This window comes from Dysidea avara, chromosome 3 (genome assembly GCF_963678975.1).
Source record: "Dysidea avara chromosome 3, odDysAvar1.4, whole genome shotgun sequence".
Taxonomy (NCBI): Eukaryota; Metazoa; Porifera; class Demospongiae; order Dictyoceratida; family Dysideidae; genus Dysidea; species Dysidea avara.
In genome coordinates, this window is record NC_089274.1 from 45,999,529 (window position 1) to 46,017,496 (window position 17,968).

Consider the following 17,968-nt stretch of genomic DNA (forward strand, 5'->3'; position numbering starts at 1 on the left):
TATGGTCCCTACTCTAGTTGAAAATTAATTTTTCTGTGTACTTGTTTGTTAACTTTTTTTTGTAAATAAAAATTGACTGATGAACCCACGCATACCGCATCTGAAATGGTGCCACATGCCCCAATTATCGTCTGAAAAGTGAAGTATTCATTATCCTTAACTTTATAGCTACGTAGATAAACACACCCATAGCTTTACATGTCAATTAGAGGTGAACATGTTTTATAACACAGTGCCTAAGAGATTAATGCATTGACCCTAAATATCACCTAGGTACCACAGAAATAACTATCCACTTTTTGCAAAAATGTTCTAATGGAGAGCAAGTAACTTGATACAGTACAAATTTAATCTTTCAGCATTATTCTGTTTTACTAGTGGTAGATAGTACTTAATTATATCCTCAAAGCAGTGTCCCATTGTGGATATGCATTATAGAAACCATGTCATGTCTGAGGTAATATGTGGTCTGTACTAGGCTGAATACCACTGTGATATATCCTTTCCTTAAATTCTTTGAAATTCAGTGTATTGTACCATGGTGCCACCATCATCAGACTTCTGTACAAATGTACCTAGATTCTTGCTCAGTTTCTTCTTGACCAGTTGCTGTAATTTAGTCACACAAATTCAATACCACTGAACAAGACTAAGAATAGCATAACAAATTAAATCATTGCAAATTCAACATGTAGCTAACAGGTACAGTGGTCCTGATGACCATTTAAATTTCAAAACTTTCTAACGTTTACTCTGACAGTATACAGTCTGTAGGTCTGAGTAAAGATTGTTACTGCATTCCAAAGGAGCTCCCAACTTCATACCATCTTCACCAGCAACTTGTTTATCCTCATCAGACCAACCCAGCAGGTAGTTACCATTACCAGCTAGTAACTTTGTGATCTGTCCAAACTGTGGTCTTGATCTTGGATCAGGATGCCTAACCACAAGAATTAGTAAAATAAATATTAAATTTTATATAAACAAATTTCTTGCTACATACCAGCACTTGACCATCACCCTATATATGGCTTGTGGGCAACCAGGAGGAGGTGGGAGTCTGTAACCTGTGTCAACTTTCTGCAGTGCCTTGGGTTTCATAATGGTAATATGTTGTAAATAGTAAATAGCTACACTAACATGTACATACACACCTCAGAACCAGTTAGCTTTTGAAATGGTTTATATCCCAAACTCCATATTTCATACAGTACACATCCATAACTCCACACGTCACTTTGAATAGAATACTTTTTATAATGCAGAGCCTAATGAATATCACAAACATTTTAAAACAACTCAATGACACTTAACATTAATGGATACCTACCTCAGGAGCTGTCCATTTTATAGGTATCATTCCTCCTGATGTGATGTAGTAGTTTTCATCAAGTAGATCACGAGACATTCCAAAGTCAGCAATCTAAAAGGTCACACAAATAAAAGCATGCACCAATTTATAGTAACTATGTGCATTTATCCTCAAACTGAAGTTGTACATTATTTAACAAACAAATTAGTCTATGTAAGAATTATAATTGATGCTGCATTATATCATAATAATTTTGGACCAGATTTTGCACCAATCCAATTTCAAAATCAGCAAACTAATAGTAGTGAATTTCAGAACTTATTTGATAACTAGTGAAATGTTCAACCCAATTAGAGGCAGTGAGCTCACTTTTGTTTCTACAGTATTATTATTATTTACCTTGCATACACATTTTTCAGAAACAAGAACATTTCTTGCTGCCAAATCTCTGTGAACAAATTGTTTACCAGTGAGGTAGAACATCCCTGCAGCAATCTCTCGACAAAACTTGAGTAACAGCAAAGGCAACTTTGGATTTAGAATTACTTCACTCCTGTAATACAGTCTCACTTAAACAGTATGGTACCTACAAGTTTGGTCACTTACGATGGGCGTAAGGTATGTAGAAAATTTCTCAGATCACCTTGAGACATATACTCCAACACAATCATGGTGGGAGGTTCTCTAATAACCCCATAAAGCTTGACTACATTCTTATGATCAAACTGACACATTATGGCAGCTTCCTGGATAAAACGCAGTTTGTCCTTATCAGTAGAATCTGTGTTTAATGATTTCACTGCTACTTGTATATCACCCAGCACATTATTTAGCAGACCAAGAGTGACTACTCCAAACTCCCCTGAACCAAGGTGCTGGAGAGTTCTACATAAATAATAGCGTGTAACTCATTAATAACTTATTACTCAAATTTGTCAACTTTAAATGATCTCTAGTGTGGTTTAGTATGGTGCATTGATTAAGATGTCAATTCATACATGTAACTCTGTAGATAACTAAGGGCAAAAGCATTGAACACTAGTACATATGTACATATGTACTCTATTAAAAAGAAACAGGTAATATATTATAGAGAATGTCAAGCAGTACATAATACACTTCCTTTCCTAAAAAATGTGTTCCGTTGTGTGCATGTGATAATTATTCCTAATAAGTCACATCATCAATACTTACTGAATATCTCTGTGATATATCTTGTGAAATCTTTTCCCTTCATAGGTCTCAAAAATTCTAGCAATTTCAGTTGGTGGTTCAGCATAAATTGGACCATGATTTCCATCATCATCACACGGAGTCTCATAAATCTTTTGCTCATCTTCTATTGCATTCACAGATTGTTCAGCATACTCGTACACACTTTCCATCTCAACCACAGCATCATCCACATTATAGTAAGGAGAGGACTGTTGGCTACAGGGTGCGTCATAGTGACTGGTAGATTGTAGAGTAGCAGTAGGTGAAGCATAGTGACTGGCAGGGTAGCTTGAAATAGATTTGTGGCCTTTGGGTACATCATAGTAACTATTGGGTTTGTGTGCAGGTGATTTGTGACCACTGGGTGAATCATAGTAACTGGTACCGGACTGTGTTGACAATAAATCATGTAAAACAAGTTGAAGTCATATATAGCATACCTCCTCCATTTCACAGTCATTCTCAACATTCATGGTACCATATAATGCATTAGGAACAATCATGGTTTGTGCTCTACTTGTGTTGCTATCACCTAAACATCAGACATATAAATGTACATATAGTATGCTTTAGTACTACTGCACAATCTTTCAAACCTATGTAAAAATCAGAAACTGCTTTTGAATTTGAGTACACTGATTTGACTGGATAATCCTTTTTCCTTCTTGATTGCTTGACACAGCACACCACGATGCAAATTATGATGAGGAGAAACAGTGCAGCTCCTCCTCCAGCCCCAGCTATGATAGGAATCGGTAATCCATCACTGGATCCACCCCTTGAGGCTGTAAATTGACAATACGTTCCATGTCATTCAATATGCCCACAATTGTACTGGCTATACAAACTGGCTATGGGCACTTATCTAGTTCCCGGAAATAGGTTTGGGATAAACTGCATGCTGGCATGCATATGTGTCTGACTACACTCGCATAAATATAAAATTTCAATCTAAATGAGGACTTTATGAGACACTGAAGACTGCACGCACTGTACCAAACTCCCACTGAGGTAAAGCAATGTTTTATTTGTGCTAATTAATTGAAGGTTTGGTATATCACTGGGGAAAATGTTGTGCAGACCATTCCTATGTGCTGCAATAAGCATTTTATCAGTGAAAACACTTGTTATCGGCAGCATATGCTATGTCAACAGAAACACCAAATTGCTTCCCAGGTAAAACAATCCTACAAGTTTTTGCATAAAAACTATACTTTTCTTGTATGAATGGTCTTAATTATGGATATGCAGAGTTCTTGCTAGAAACACAGTTGTTTTCTTGCAAGATTGCTTTTACTGGGTTGCTTTGAATGGTGGACACATCAGTTGTGAAAACACTCCATACTGAAGACATCGACACTTCAGTAGTGTCGCGTGCGGCCAAGGAAGTTAGCGCATCACACTATACAGTCTATACTGCGTATATTGACAGGAAGAACAAAGATGTGATTTTCGTAGCTTCATGATGCCTATACGAAAATATATGATTTTCGCTATGTAAATGCTTTCCATCTTTAGTAGTCCTTTGAGCACAATCGCTTCAAGCATTGCCTTGAAATTTGGTACACATAAGGCAGGGTTAAAGGTGAATATTGGCTTTGGCTTAAATACGATAAAGGTTGCAGAGTTATTTATGAAAAAATAACACTAATATGTTGTCACGCCCACAGGGCAAACCACTTTCAATGTGTATATTTATGGATTACTCCTATGTCATGTGAATAGCCATGATAATATTATACTGGCTACTGGTGTGTAAAGTATTGGTGTTCTATTAGCTTCTTGAAAACTGTCAGTTTGTTATAGTATATTGTTTCAAAATTCATATCAGTATTGTATAGCAAGTCTTAGGCTGCACCTGCTTGTAGAATAAATCATGCATTATTTGACCATAACTTCTTATCGAAAAAACATACTTACTAATCGACTTTGTGTCAAAGCATACCACCAGATAGTCTTCATTTATGCTGCTAAAATATTTCCAACCTTTACTTTGTGTTTCAACATAAACAACCATTACTAGAGTTGTACTAATTTGCCCCTGCAGCATCGCTAATACTTTCCCAAAATTTTTGTAAATTCTCATGGCAATTTACAGAATCCATAAAATATGCATTTTTTGAAAGACTTCTATAACAAGAAGTTGAATATCAGTATGTGAATAGGTTGACTATTGGACCTCAAACCATTTGTGGTTTGAAAGAAATCAAGCTAAAGACCATGAAGATACAGTGAAAAACCAACAGTGAGTAATAATAATAATAATAAGTACGCGCCGATCAAGATGTGCGAATTAAAAAATCACTTGCCACAATTACCGGACAAACTACTCAGGGGTATGAGCTGAAAATCGGTGTACAGAGAAAGGCCTTTCAGCGATTATTCAAAGCATTGAGCTATATAAAATACAAAAAACAAACTACTTGTAGCAAGTGCAAGATTGAGATACTCTAATAGTGCAGTCACACTAATACAGCAGTTAACTAAGTAAAAAATAACTATATCAGAGTGTTGCAAATCACTTTGCAGAGATCATAAGCCACTCTGTATAGAGTTCAACTACAAAATAGTCACCCTGTAGAGAGTTCAGCTACAATCCAGTCACCATGTAGAGAGTTAAGCTTCAACAAGTCACCTTGTATTGTGCTCAGCTATAAACCAAGTTACCTTGTAGAGAGTTCAGCTACAACAAGCCACCCTGTAGAGAGTTTGGCTACAAATAATTCACGCTGTAGAGGGTTCAGCTTCAAAAAGTCACCCTGTAGAAAGTCCAGCTACATTGAAGTCACCTTGTAGAGAGATCAGCTACAAACAAGTAGCCCTGAAGAGAGCTGTAAACAAGATGTGGCCCCTAAAAAAGCTAGGGTGAAAATTAAGTAAAATCCAAAGGTGGTGGCCAAGAAATGGCTGTGATGGTAGATTAATGGTTCAGGTGAATTTGTGATGCCTACTTTTCCACCTTGCATTTCAAATATTTTTTCACTTAAACTTTTTGGGAACCACACACTTTTTTTCAGCTTGGCTGTTTTGGTGTAGATGTATATTTGAAATGGCAAATTCCATATAATAAATTTAGCAAAGCATTTACTATTTAACAATTAGAATGTTTTACATAATATTCCTTTCATGTCTGAATCCAATAGAAATTTATGGCGGGGTTATTAAATAGTTAGTAACCCATGGTCTCGCTGGTGATTGTTTATTACATTCATCAAATGAAAATCGGCAAAGCCAAAAACTAAATGTCCTTACTGTTAGCTTACTTTCTGAACAAGACAGGCATCATTAGCATTCAGCTCAGTATTGGGACTTCAACACCAATGTCCGGCATGGTGTGGCGCTGATACAACCAACTTGAAGGGTAAATCTTGATGCTAGCACTCACAATTTGCTTCTTAATAGCTTACTTTCTGGACCCAAGAAGCGTCTTTCTAGCCTGGCATAGTAACTACTTGATGCTGGCACTATAGTCATGCAGTGGTTATGAATGTCATGCCGGTGTAGTGGTACTGACATGATTATATTGATTAACTCGACTTAAGGATAAATCCCAATGCTAGCACACACAGTTTGCCACTTTCTATCTTTCTTAACCTAGGAAATCTCCTAAATCACTTAGAATGGGTCAACATCGGTTTCTATGCTATTTAGAGCCCCTCAAATGGTGTGGGCTTGGCTACCCACAATTAATTACCTCAGCCACTAACTAATACATAATGCAAGCTGGTGCCCGGTAATCGAGAAGTAGTACACAACATCCACTTGTTACAAAATAGATTATAGCTGAGCAAACATTAATGTAATTTGAAACAAATAATTGCAAACAGGGATAAGAATAGTTAAAATTAAGTTGTATGTTTTATCTGCTGATTAGTTATGAATGTTACTCATGTAATCAGAATGCTACATATTTGAAATTGTGTCATTAATACAAAAAAAATTACCAGCGACACAAGAAAAATCTCCTACACTTCTCCACTTCACTGAAGTCCCTTCATCATTCACATCATTACACACATGTTCCCCATTACCACTAACACTGTAACCACTTGAGCAATTCAGTAAACAACTTGAACCATAAGTCACATTACTACAATCACCAACTGATTGGCTGTTTGTTATCTCCACTTCTGGATCATTACATGTTAAGATGGTACAAGTCACTGGCTCACTACTCCATGTCCCATCAGCACTACATCTTGTTTGTCTGTTACCCTCCAACTGATAACCACGATTACAATAATAAGTACATGTGTCCTGGAAGACACTTGTGTTAGAGGGACAAGTCACATTACCATTCTCTGGATCACTTAGACTGACACATGGTACTGTAACAGAACAACATTGTAAAGTTATATTACACTATGTAGTTCATTGTTACCTGGAGAACAAGTCACTCCACTACCAGTAAACATCCATGTTACTCCTGTACCATTAAGACCACAACTATACTGGGAGGAGTCTCCTGACCTGTTATAACCATCTTCACACTCCACCATACATGTGCTAGTGTAAGATGTGTTATCACATGGTCTACTGTTAGCTACCACTGTTACAGGACAATGAAGAATGTTACACTGTGTACTAGTGCCACTCCACTCCCCACTAGCCCCACACTGTCTCATTACACTACCTTCTACTTCATAACCATCATCACATTGAAATGTACAAGTGTCTTGATATTGTAGTGGTTGATTGTCACTGCTGCAGTTAATACTACCATTAGATGGTGCTACCAAATCTTCACAAGTCACTATAGAAAGAATAGTGTTGACACTAAGGAATTATTATAATACATCCGTTACCCACAGTACTAGCTATTATGTGAAGTAATGAAACTTAGCACTGCATGTCATAGTCGAAGCACCACTGTGCATGTGAACATGAGGAGTTTGTTGAGAGGTTAATACAGCACAAGGCAAAGTTGAGTGCTGTATTAGCCTCGAGGCTCCCCAAGTGTTGTATTTTTCATACATGGGCGGTACTTTAAAGGTTGTCTTGCTCAGAGCATGTATCTTGAATACTCAAACTGCTTCAATTTTGGTGATCAGACTAACAGTAAGTGGTAATTTATTGGTAATGTACTTCTAGTTATAGAACAAACTGATAGGGTAATTTAGTGATTTGCAAAGTTAACGTTGCATATATGTTGTCTGAGTATAGGTTGTTTTCATAACGCTCCTCACATAACTGTACTGTATTTGCCCAATTATCAGCATGCATAACTGTGCTATATGGGCAGATACAGTACTGGTTGCTATGTGATTATACAGTAGGCAACCACACACATTTTTGTACAATTAGGAAATAATTGTACTTACATAACAGCCAAATTGCAGGTCTAAATTAGTTAGACATCGAAACACAGGGTTCTATAGAATTTAGAAACCCTCAGGCACTGTAGTAGCACCCTTGCTTCGCTTGTGCGCCACAACACAGGGTCTTTCAGGTTTCTAAGTTCTGTAGAACCCTGTGTTTCAATTAGTGATGTGCAATATACCAAAAAATTATTGACATTGCAATATTTTTTCAATACTGATATTGTATCGAATCTCAATATTTATCATATAGCCAATATAACTGATATCAATATTTATCATATAGCCAATATTTTGCTACAATTTTCAATATATTGAGTGCAATTTACAACTTTTGGTGTGTGATTGTGCAATCATGGTAGAAATGAAGCTCAGTTCTGTACAGTTTAGCCATTTTAAAAAGCATCTATCAGTTTCCAAGGCTTGTTATTACCTTCATCACAAATTTTATAAAGCATAGCCACTAATTACAAACATTTGTTCCACGCAATTAAAGAAAAAATACCGAAAAGGGATTGAAATTTCAATATTTTACCAATTAGGGATCCGGGTGAAAATTTCGCACACCACCAAAATTCTGCCTTTGAAAACAATCCTAGAGACATCTTACGAGACAAAAGTCATCTTGACGGAATGGTACTAGTCCATATAATACATAATACAGCATGCTGGATATAGAATTTTTAAAAAATTCCAAAACTTGAATTTTAGACTGACTGCCTAGCTGCCTGACTGACCACAGTCGCAAGCCTGGAGGCCAAACGAAGCAGCACATGGCCACCATTATACGCCACAATAACAAACTCACCAGTGTGGTATGCCTTTTGGGGTTCCGACGAGTGTGTGCCCTCTGCACTTTGTCTTTTATCTTCAATCAGGCTGCTTGTCCTCTTCTTCATCCATTGAAACCATATTGAGGCGTTAATTTTCCGTATCAACACTTTCATAATAGACGCCACAAGATTATTTAAGGTGCCTAAATGCTACTGTATGGTATGGAGATACCGGTACTAGATAGCCACCTGTATCTTCCCAATGGGTCACAGGATCATGCCCATTCTTTATTCTACACATTATCGATTGAAACCACAATGACCACACCCCTTTTATGCTAGCTGTATTTATAATGGAATAGCTAGTGACCACACACCTTCAAGTTGGTAGGCTGACTCAGGATGCTCTACTAATCAATCGAAACCATGATGACCACAAGCGCACATCTTTGCAGGCTAGCTGACTTGAGATACTCTAATACAGCAGTCACCCTAATAGAACAGTCACATGTTTATAGCTATTTTAATAACAAAAACTAAACAAACTAGTATATTAATTTAAAAATGAGGTAGGGATCCAAGTGATAAAAAGTAGTGAAACAAGAGATGAATGATGGTAGCTATTACAGCATGGCTCGGTGGGAAATCCCTACTTTGGAACTGAACACAAAATAATTGCTATATCATGCCAAAGTAGGAATTTCCCACCAAGCTATGCTGTAATAGCTACCTTCGTTCATCTCTTGTTTCATTACTTTTTATCACTTGGATCCCTACTTCATTTTTAAATTTATAATTTTTAACATATCATATTGATATTGTACCGAAACCAAAATCCTAATATCGCACATCACTAGTTTCGATGTCTAACCTTTATTTAGATGCTAGATTTTTATAAAGTTTTAGTTTTAGTTGCCATCTTCAATATATTTTAGTTATAATTTTAGATGTTACTTTTCAAGAGTTTTAGTTTCAGTTATGATCAAGACACACGGTAGTGTGTCGTGCGGCCCAAGAAGCCGGCGCGCAACACCCGTGAGTATATTGACAGGCAGAAAGAAAATGCAATTTTCGCACCTCCGTAGCTCTGTGCTGCCTTGATGAAACAAGACGATTTTTGCTGTTGACACTCCCTCCAACTTCAGCACTCCACATTCCAAATTTGAGCGAAATCGCTTCAAACGTTCCCGAGATATGCGACTTCAAAAATTGGCTTAGTTTCTTCGTTTTTTTTTTCTTCTTAATTTTCTTCCTCTTTTCGCACACTTACAAAAACTGCTATAAAACGCGAACGCCATATCCAATCGCCTTGAAATTTGGCACACAGAAGGGGGGTATAAAGGCGCATCTCTGTACCAACTTTGGCTGGAATACGATGAACAGGCAAAGAGTTATGAGCGATTATTCACGAAAAATAACACCAATATGTTGTCACGCCTACAGGGTAAACCGCGTATGGGAAGAAGCTGAAAATCGGTGGGTGAATAGGTTAACCATTGAACCTCAAACCTTTTGTGGTTTGAAAGAAATCGAGCTAAAAACCAGGAAGATACAACGAAAAAACCAACAGTGTGTAACAATTATGCAATTGAGATTAGCTAATAAAAAACGACTGCTTGCCACGCCTACCAGATAAACCGCTTGGGGTAATGCTTTGAAAATCGCTGTACAGATGGAGTTATCATCTTAGAAAGGCTCTTCAATGGTGTAGAAGAATCAGACTTAAAGCCACGGAGTTATAACACGAAATCCAATATGGTATAGCGAGTGCGAGATCGAGATACTCTAATAGAGCAGTCATCCTAATAGAGCAGTCATCCTAATAGAGCAGTCACCTGAAGAGAATTCAAGAGATCAGCTAGAAACAAGTAACCTGTATAGAGATCAGCTACAAACAAGTCACCCTGTAGAGAGATCAGCCACAAACAATTCACCCTGTAGAGAGATCAGCTAGAAGAAGTTACCTTGTAGGGAATTCATGCAACTATAGAAAGAGATAATTCAGCTAGAAGAAATCACCTTGTAGAGTTCAGCTACAAAGAAACCACCATGTAGAAAGTTCAGCTACAAACTAGTGACCTTGTGGAGACATCAGCTAGAAGAAGCTACCTTGTAGAGAGTTCAGCTACAAAGAAACCGTTCTGCAAAGAGCTCAGCTGCAAACAAATCACCTGTACAGAATTCAGCTACAAACAAATCACCCTGTAGAAAGATCAGCTAGAAGAAGTCACCTTGTAGAGAATTCAGCTACAAAGAAACCACCATGTAGGGAGTTCAGCTAGAAGAAGTTACCTTGTAGAGAGTTCAGCTACAAAGAAACCATCATGAAGAGAGTTCAGCTGCAAACAAATCTCCCTGTAGAGAGTTCAGTTAGAAGAAGTTACCTTGTAGAGAGTTCAGCTACAAAGAAACCATTCTGTAAAGAGCTCAGCTGCAAACAAATCACCTGTACAGAATTCAGCTACAAACAAATCACCCTGTAGAGATCAGCTAGAAGAAGTTATCTTGTAGATAGTTCAGCTACAAACAAATCACCCTGTAGAGAGAATCAGCTAGAAGAAGTTACCTTGTAGAGAGTTCAGCTACAAATTTAAAGAAACTATCATGTGGAGAGTTCAGCTGCAAACATATCACCTGTAGAGAGTTCAGCTACAAAAAAACCACCATGTAGGGAGTTCAGCTAGAAGAAGTTACCTTGTAGAGAGTTCAGCTACAAAGAAACCATCATGAAGAGAGTTCAGCTGCAAACAAATCTCCCTGTAGAGAGTTCAGTTAGAAGAAGCTCCCTTGTAGAGAGTTCAGCTACAAAGAAACCATCATGAAGAGAGTTCAGCTACAAACAAATCACCGTGTAGAGAGATCAGCTAGAAGAAGTCACCTTGTAGAGAGTTCAGCTACAAAGAAACCACCATATAGAGAGTTCAGCTGCAAACAAATCACCCTGTAAAAAAATCAGCTACAAACAAATCACCCTGTAGAAAGATAAGCTAGAAGAAGTCACCTTGTAGAGAGTTCAGCTACAAAGAAACCACCATGTAGGGAGTTCAGCTAGAAGAAATTACCTTGTAGAGAGTTCAGCTACAAAGAAACCATCATGAAGAGAGTTCAGCTGCAAACTAATCTCCCTGTAGAGAGTTCAGTTAGAAGAAGTCACCTTGTAGAGAGTCCAGCTACAAAGAAACTACCATATAGAGAGTTCAGCTGCAAAGAAATCACCCTGTAGAAAATTCTGCCACAAACAAATTGCCCGGTAGAAAGATCAGTTAGAAGAAGTTATCTTGTAGAGAGTTCAGCTACAAAGAAACCACCATGTAGAGAGTTCAGCTAGAAGAAATTACCTTGTAGAGAATTCAGCTACAAAGAAACCATCATCTAGATAGTTCAGCTGCAAACAAATCACCTGTAGAGAGTTCAGCTACAAACAAATCTCCCTGTAGAGAGATCAGTTAGAAGAAGTTACCTTGTAGAGAGTTCAGCTACAAAGAAACCATTCTGTAAAGAGCTCAGCAGCAAAAAAAATCACCTGTACAGAATTCAGCTACAAATATAAATCACCCTGTAGAGAGAACAGCTAGAAGAAGTTACCTTGTTGATAGTTCAGCTACAAACAAATCACCCTGTAGAGAGATCAGCTAGAAGAAGTTACCTTGAAGAGTGTTCAGTTACAAAGAAACCACCATAGACAGTTCTGTAATAAATATATGTATTATATATATAATTTGTATATTTACTGATAAAATCAGAAATATTTAAGGTACATCTGCTTCATCTTTTCTTCTTCCTGTGGTAAAGAAAAAAAGATAGGTTAAAAAAGTCCCAAAGCAGGCCATAGGCCGGCTTTGGGGTATACAAATACAAAAAGAAGTGAAATCTAATCCAAAACAGCCAAGCTGTAAGAAAAGTGTGCGGCCCTCAAAAAGGCTATGGTGAAAAAAGATGTGAAATCCAAGGTGGCGGCCAAGAAATGGCTGTGATGGTAGGTTAATGGTAAAAATTTTAATAACGACAATTCAGGTGAATTTTGTGCCAAGACCAAATTCACCCTAATTGTCGTTGTTAAAAGTTTCACCATTAACTTACCATCACAGCCATTTCTTGGCCGCCACCTTGGATTTCACATCTTTTTTCACCATAGCCTTTTTGAGGGCCACACACTTTCTTTACAGCTTGGCTGTTTTGGATTAGATAGTATATACTATATATAATAGGGATCGTGAACATTTGAGCTTTTCTGGCCAAAATTGCACCATTGCAAATAAAATTCAACTTACATATAAATCAACTTATGCACCTAAACTATATATGTGACCAGATTTTACAAAACCGATCCAAATCGCACACCAGGCAAAATCAAACTAACACCACCAGTGGACAGCCACACTATCGTTCTACTAGTTTTGACATTCAGTACTACTCAAACTACTCCAGGCTGGTTTTAACAGACATTTTTTTTGGATGGTGTAGAGATCTCAAATGGCAGTATCTGGCCTTGTGAAGGGTCTGGCTTGGCAAGAATCAGTGGTATGCTGGTGGGTGGCCTGATAATGTTGGCTAGACGTTTTGTCTGTTGATTTTGCTACATATCAGCCACTAAGGAGCCAGCACAGCCCTGTAATCTTGTGTCTGGATTCCAATCGTGATCTGCCTCCATTTTGAAGTCTATCTCTTGCTGTCCCCACCACCCTCCACCCCTTTGTGAGCAGTCGTGATACTACTTAGCTCATCCAACTGCTCAGATTTTCTATTGTATTTGGCAGGAAACTCTGCAAGCAGCTATAAGTACTGGAAGTGGTCGGAAAGGTAATAGATTGATGCATCTTTTGTGTAAATTTCATATGCATGCTTGTTATCCTTGGCAAGTTAAGCTGACTTAAATTCTTTAAAACCGTTTATCTCAAAACTTCTAATGTGCAATTTGGATCGTTTTTCCAAAATACAGTCACATATAAACTCTGAATCCAAAAGCTATGTTGGGTATACGTGTATGTATTTAAGTGCTACAAATTACACAGCTACAAGTTGAAAAACATAATTATGTTATTGTTTGTCGTAGCAAAACATACACCATGTTTGGTTTATTCAATAATGAATGTAGCTACCTACATGAACCTTAAAACTCCTATTTTTTCCTTAAAACTTGTAATAATAGCTCTTTATAGTGAAATTACATGCACTGTATTATACTTGTTATTTGAAAAAAAATGTTGATTCGGGATCATAGAAAGGGAAACAAGAGGGAGGTTACCTACACATTACCAGTTAACATTTAATCCACATTTTAGTCTACGCCCATGACTGAATTAGGGATTAAATGCTCACTAGTATATCTGTAGGTATAGATGACCTCCCTTGTTTCTATACTTTTTCTAATCAACCTTAAAATTCTTAATTTTTCCTTAAATTAGCTTGTTTACTTTTTTGTAACATTACTATGACTGGTAAAGCTGTGCACACTGCTTCAAAAGAAAGGATGACACCAGGGGTAGTGCGGTATTTGTCTGAACGCGTACCCCAACTATTGCATACTGACTTAAAAGTGAAGTGGCCATTACACTGCTATGTTCAGCCTATTAGACAGTGCTATAAATGAAGAACAGTAGGAGAACTGCTTCTGCAGTCACCATGTAAAATACAGATGGTCGCGTACCCCACTATCAACTGCTGACTCAAAAATTAAGTGGCTATTATGTTTTGCTTTCACCTATTTTCAGCCTGTTATACAGTGTTACAAACAAAGAACAGTATTAGAAGTGCCTCTGCAATCAATATAGTCACCACATACGTAAAATATGGATGATTCCTGTTCACAGAAGAAATCAAGCCCATAGCCTTAGTTACGCTGTTACACAACATTGCAAACTAAGAGCAGTACAAGGAGTAAATTTGCTATCAATCCAGTTACTACAAACAATACAGACAATTCCCATTACAAGACACCATGAAGGTATTGTCAGGCTGGCTTCTGGTCAATTATTTGTGAAAAAGTACGTACCTCCAAGATCCCTAATATTCGTGTTGTTTTAGTTAGGTAACTAAAACTAAAAGTGGTTTTAGTTTGGGCTTTTACTTTTAGTTATCTGAAACTAAAACTAAAATTGAAGTTTTTATGATTTTCAAAAGACTAAAACTAAAATACCTCAATTTTTACAATGAAACTTATACTAAAAATATTACTTAATGTTTACAAATAAATCTAAAAGTATTTACCACAAATACAATTAACTAAAACTAAAAGTACTTACCACCTACAGTTGTAAAACTTGTTGCTTGTTTAAAACTAAAAGTACTTTGCTATGCTATATTGTAGTATATAACACTTGAACACATATAGCTAATTATTCACAATACACATACTATCAATGCAACTAAAAGTGCTAAGATATCTAATAATCATCAGCTTTAATGCTAAAAAGTTACTACTATGATGTTTTTAAGCAACATAGCTAACTTAAACTATCACAGAATTTAAATCATACAGTATGTTAGTGCTGTATATTAGGGATCATGGAGGTTTGGGTTTTTCTGACCAAAAATGAGCTTGCCACCTACCTTTGTAGGGTCAAAAGTGCCTCCAATATAACCCTAATATGCTTCCAATAAATTGTTACAAAATTTTAGGAATTTTCTAACTATGAATACCCGATGCCTTCAGGCATTTAAACTTTCAAATTTCCTTGTACTTGTAGGAATACTAACACAATAAAAACACTTTTTGCTCACAAATTATCTACTGTGCATGTCTGATTACGCTTGTCTGAAGGAATCAGTCAGTCAGTCAGTCAGTAGAAATTCTGTTAAATAAATTATCTTTAAAATTCTGTAGCAACTTGTTGAAAGCGCTTCAGGCTGATCTGAAAGCTTGTTTGGGCTTAGTTCTACCTAACCAATACTGCCTCATCATTGTCAGGGAAAACTGAGGCTGGTTTTTGGGTGATGTTATTTTGTGGACCATGCCTACTCCTTTGTGGTCCTTACTATACAGTACTATCATACTGTATAATATATATGTTTATGTTGGCAAAGATCTGAAGATTACATGATAGAGAAAACATTGTGCACCCAGTGTGGTTCAATAGCTCCTGTGTTTGGGTTTCCATGGCAATGGACAAATATTTGGTTTCTCTGGTAATATACTACAAGAACTGTATGCTTGTCATAGTATTACAATGTCTAAATAGTAAAAGAAAAGCATTGAAAACCATGGCCAGCCTCACAGCATATCAACACTGATCTGACACTAGAATGGTAGATCAGTGCATCTCTACAAATGGCAATGGCAACTGTTATTCATGTAGCTGCCATTTGTGGTTGTAGCTTAAATTATTGGACTTGCATACTTTGAAAAAGACAGTAATTTGCATGTTGAGAAGTGATTAGTAGTTAACAAGTATTCACTACTTGAACAAGATGTTATGGAGTTGTACACAAAGGATGGGTGTGAGTTAGCTAGCATGACATGCCACATTTGGCCTTGCAGCATTGATCACTCACCAGAAAATTACATTTCAGGTGTTCTGTTTCATATACAACTTATGTAAAAGCTTTTTAGGGGTAATATGCTCACACTATAGATTTTGCTAGCTTGGCTGTCCATGAATTCTCAAGCTCAACAAGGGTTTACTTGATGTTAATATGAATGAAAAGTCATATAGGAGAGGAATGTTCTTTGGAATTGAAAAAAAAAAACTGATCACTCTTATTTTAGTATATAAGCTTGCTTGAATAATAATTGAATCTCATAACATTGATATAATTATTTTCAAGCAAACTTACTTTACCTATGCAGTCAATTCTGAGAAGCTTAACTTGTAAAAGTGAATACACTGAGATGCTTAATCATTAAAATAAATGTGCCATAAAACTGAAGTTAGGGCTGGTAGATTATATCAATTGTCGGATTAATCATGATTGTTTCTGAACATCATGATGTTGATAATGTACCATAAATAATCGTGATGTTGTGACACCACATGCAAATGTATATTAGAAAATTCTAAATGGTGGCACATGCTGTTGTGGAAGAACATGATCTGGAAAATAAGCCTACACTTCTGAGACAGTTCATTGTGTGAATAAATCTTACTCCGTAGTTTAAAGATTACCTGTTAGAAACTGTTGAACTTCTATTCATGATGCTGTTTGTATTAAACTGTAACTGCCTATGGCCTTAATTGTGTTGAACAATTGTACATAACTTCACCGTGTATTGTTAATATCAATATAGTAATTCATTCGTCATGGATTTTTTCTCTCCTTTCTCCAACTTTTCAAACACACCTTAAGTAGCTAAAGTCTTTGAGCAGGCTGTAGGACCAGGTGTCCTACAGACCTTCAGCACTTGTGCTGTAAAGCATTAATAGATAAACTATAGTATCCATTTGGTTCTACTTGGGGTACTTAGAGATAATGAGTTGCTCTCTAGAATTCCTATGGATATAATTACATGAAAATAACAAGGAGAAAATATCCTGACCACCTGGTAGACTCCTGTAAGCGTCCGAGCATAAATCGGATGGCTGCAGGCTCGAGGCTACCTAGGTCCAGTCATGGATTTTTTTCTCCTTTCTCCAACTTTTCAAACACACCTTAAGTAGCTAAAGTCTTTGAGCAGGCTGTAGGACCAGGTGTCCTACAGACCTTCAGCACTTGTGCTGTAAAGCATTAATAGAAATAATAGATACAAAGTTGTGCATACACAATGCTAGATGAGTTATAACATCATGATGGTGATCATAATCGTAATGTGTTGCATCCTGCAATTAGCAAAATGTCAGCCCTAATTGAAGTGGATGTCGACATTCACAAAATGTCATAGTGAGTGTGCGTTGTTAAAACTATCATTTGTAGCTTTCAAAACATGGAACAAGGAGATAGCTAGCACAGGCATAATATAGTGTGATAACACTTAACAGGGTCAACAGGTGACAGCAGACTCAGATTATGCAAATAAGTATTTGCAATGCAGCAGCACCTAGAATGTATAATTTCAAATCAAACTGCAATGACCTCACTGTTGATATTGTCCATTATAAATACTAAAAATATACAGATAATGTGGAATTAGTGACAAAATTACATACCTATTCCACACACACCAACAGTACCACTCCAGTTTCCATCACTCTGACAGGTCCTAGTGTCACTACCAGTTAGCTCATAACCAGTGTTACATGTGAAACTACAAGTGTCTTCATAGGAAGGAACTCCATCACCTCCCAGTGAACATGTGATCATTCCATTATTAGGATCAGTAAGTGATGGACAACGAACTACAGTAAGAATAATATTTATTTAATCATACCGTTTAGGCCAACGTTTATTATAGCCTATGCACAGACAATTATAAAATC

At 36.9% G+C, this 17,968-nt stretch overlaps 1 protein-coding gene across 1 annotated transcript in view; it reads right to left on the reverse strand.

The window, feature by feature from the left end:
* Positions 1–663: 663 nt before the first annotated feature.
* LOC136251263 (sushi, von Willebrand factor type A, EGF and pentraxin domain-containing protein 1-like) overlaps positions 664–17,968 on the reverse strand; it is a 64,805-nt gene continuing 47,500 nt past the window's right edge. Inside the window, exons 16-27 of the mRNA XM_066043687.1 lie at positions 17,699–17,887; positions 6,909–7,280; positions 6,472–6,855; positions 3,124–3,312; positions 2,968–3,059; positions 2,507–2,916; positions 1,919–2,197; positions 1,712–1,865; positions 1,331–1,423; positions 1,155–1,268; positions 1,004–1,089; positions 664–940 (exon numbers count right to left, since the gene is read on the reverse strand). Coding sequence (XP_065899759.1) covers positions 742–940; positions 1,004–1,089; positions 1,155–1,268; positions 1,331–1,423; positions 1,712–1,865; positions 1,919–2,197; positions 2,507–2,916; positions 2,968–3,059; positions 3,124–3,312; positions 6,472–6,855; positions 6,909–7,280; positions 17,699–17,887 — 2,561 coding nt within the window. The 3' untranslated portion in view covers positions 664–741. The remainder of the gene's footprint in view (positions 941–1,003; positions 1,090–1,154; positions 1,269–1,330; positions 1,424–1,711; positions 1,866–1,918; positions 2,198–2,506; positions 2,917–2,967; positions 3,060–3,123; positions 3,313–6,471; positions 6,856–6,908; positions 7,281–17,698; positions 17,888–17,968) is intronic.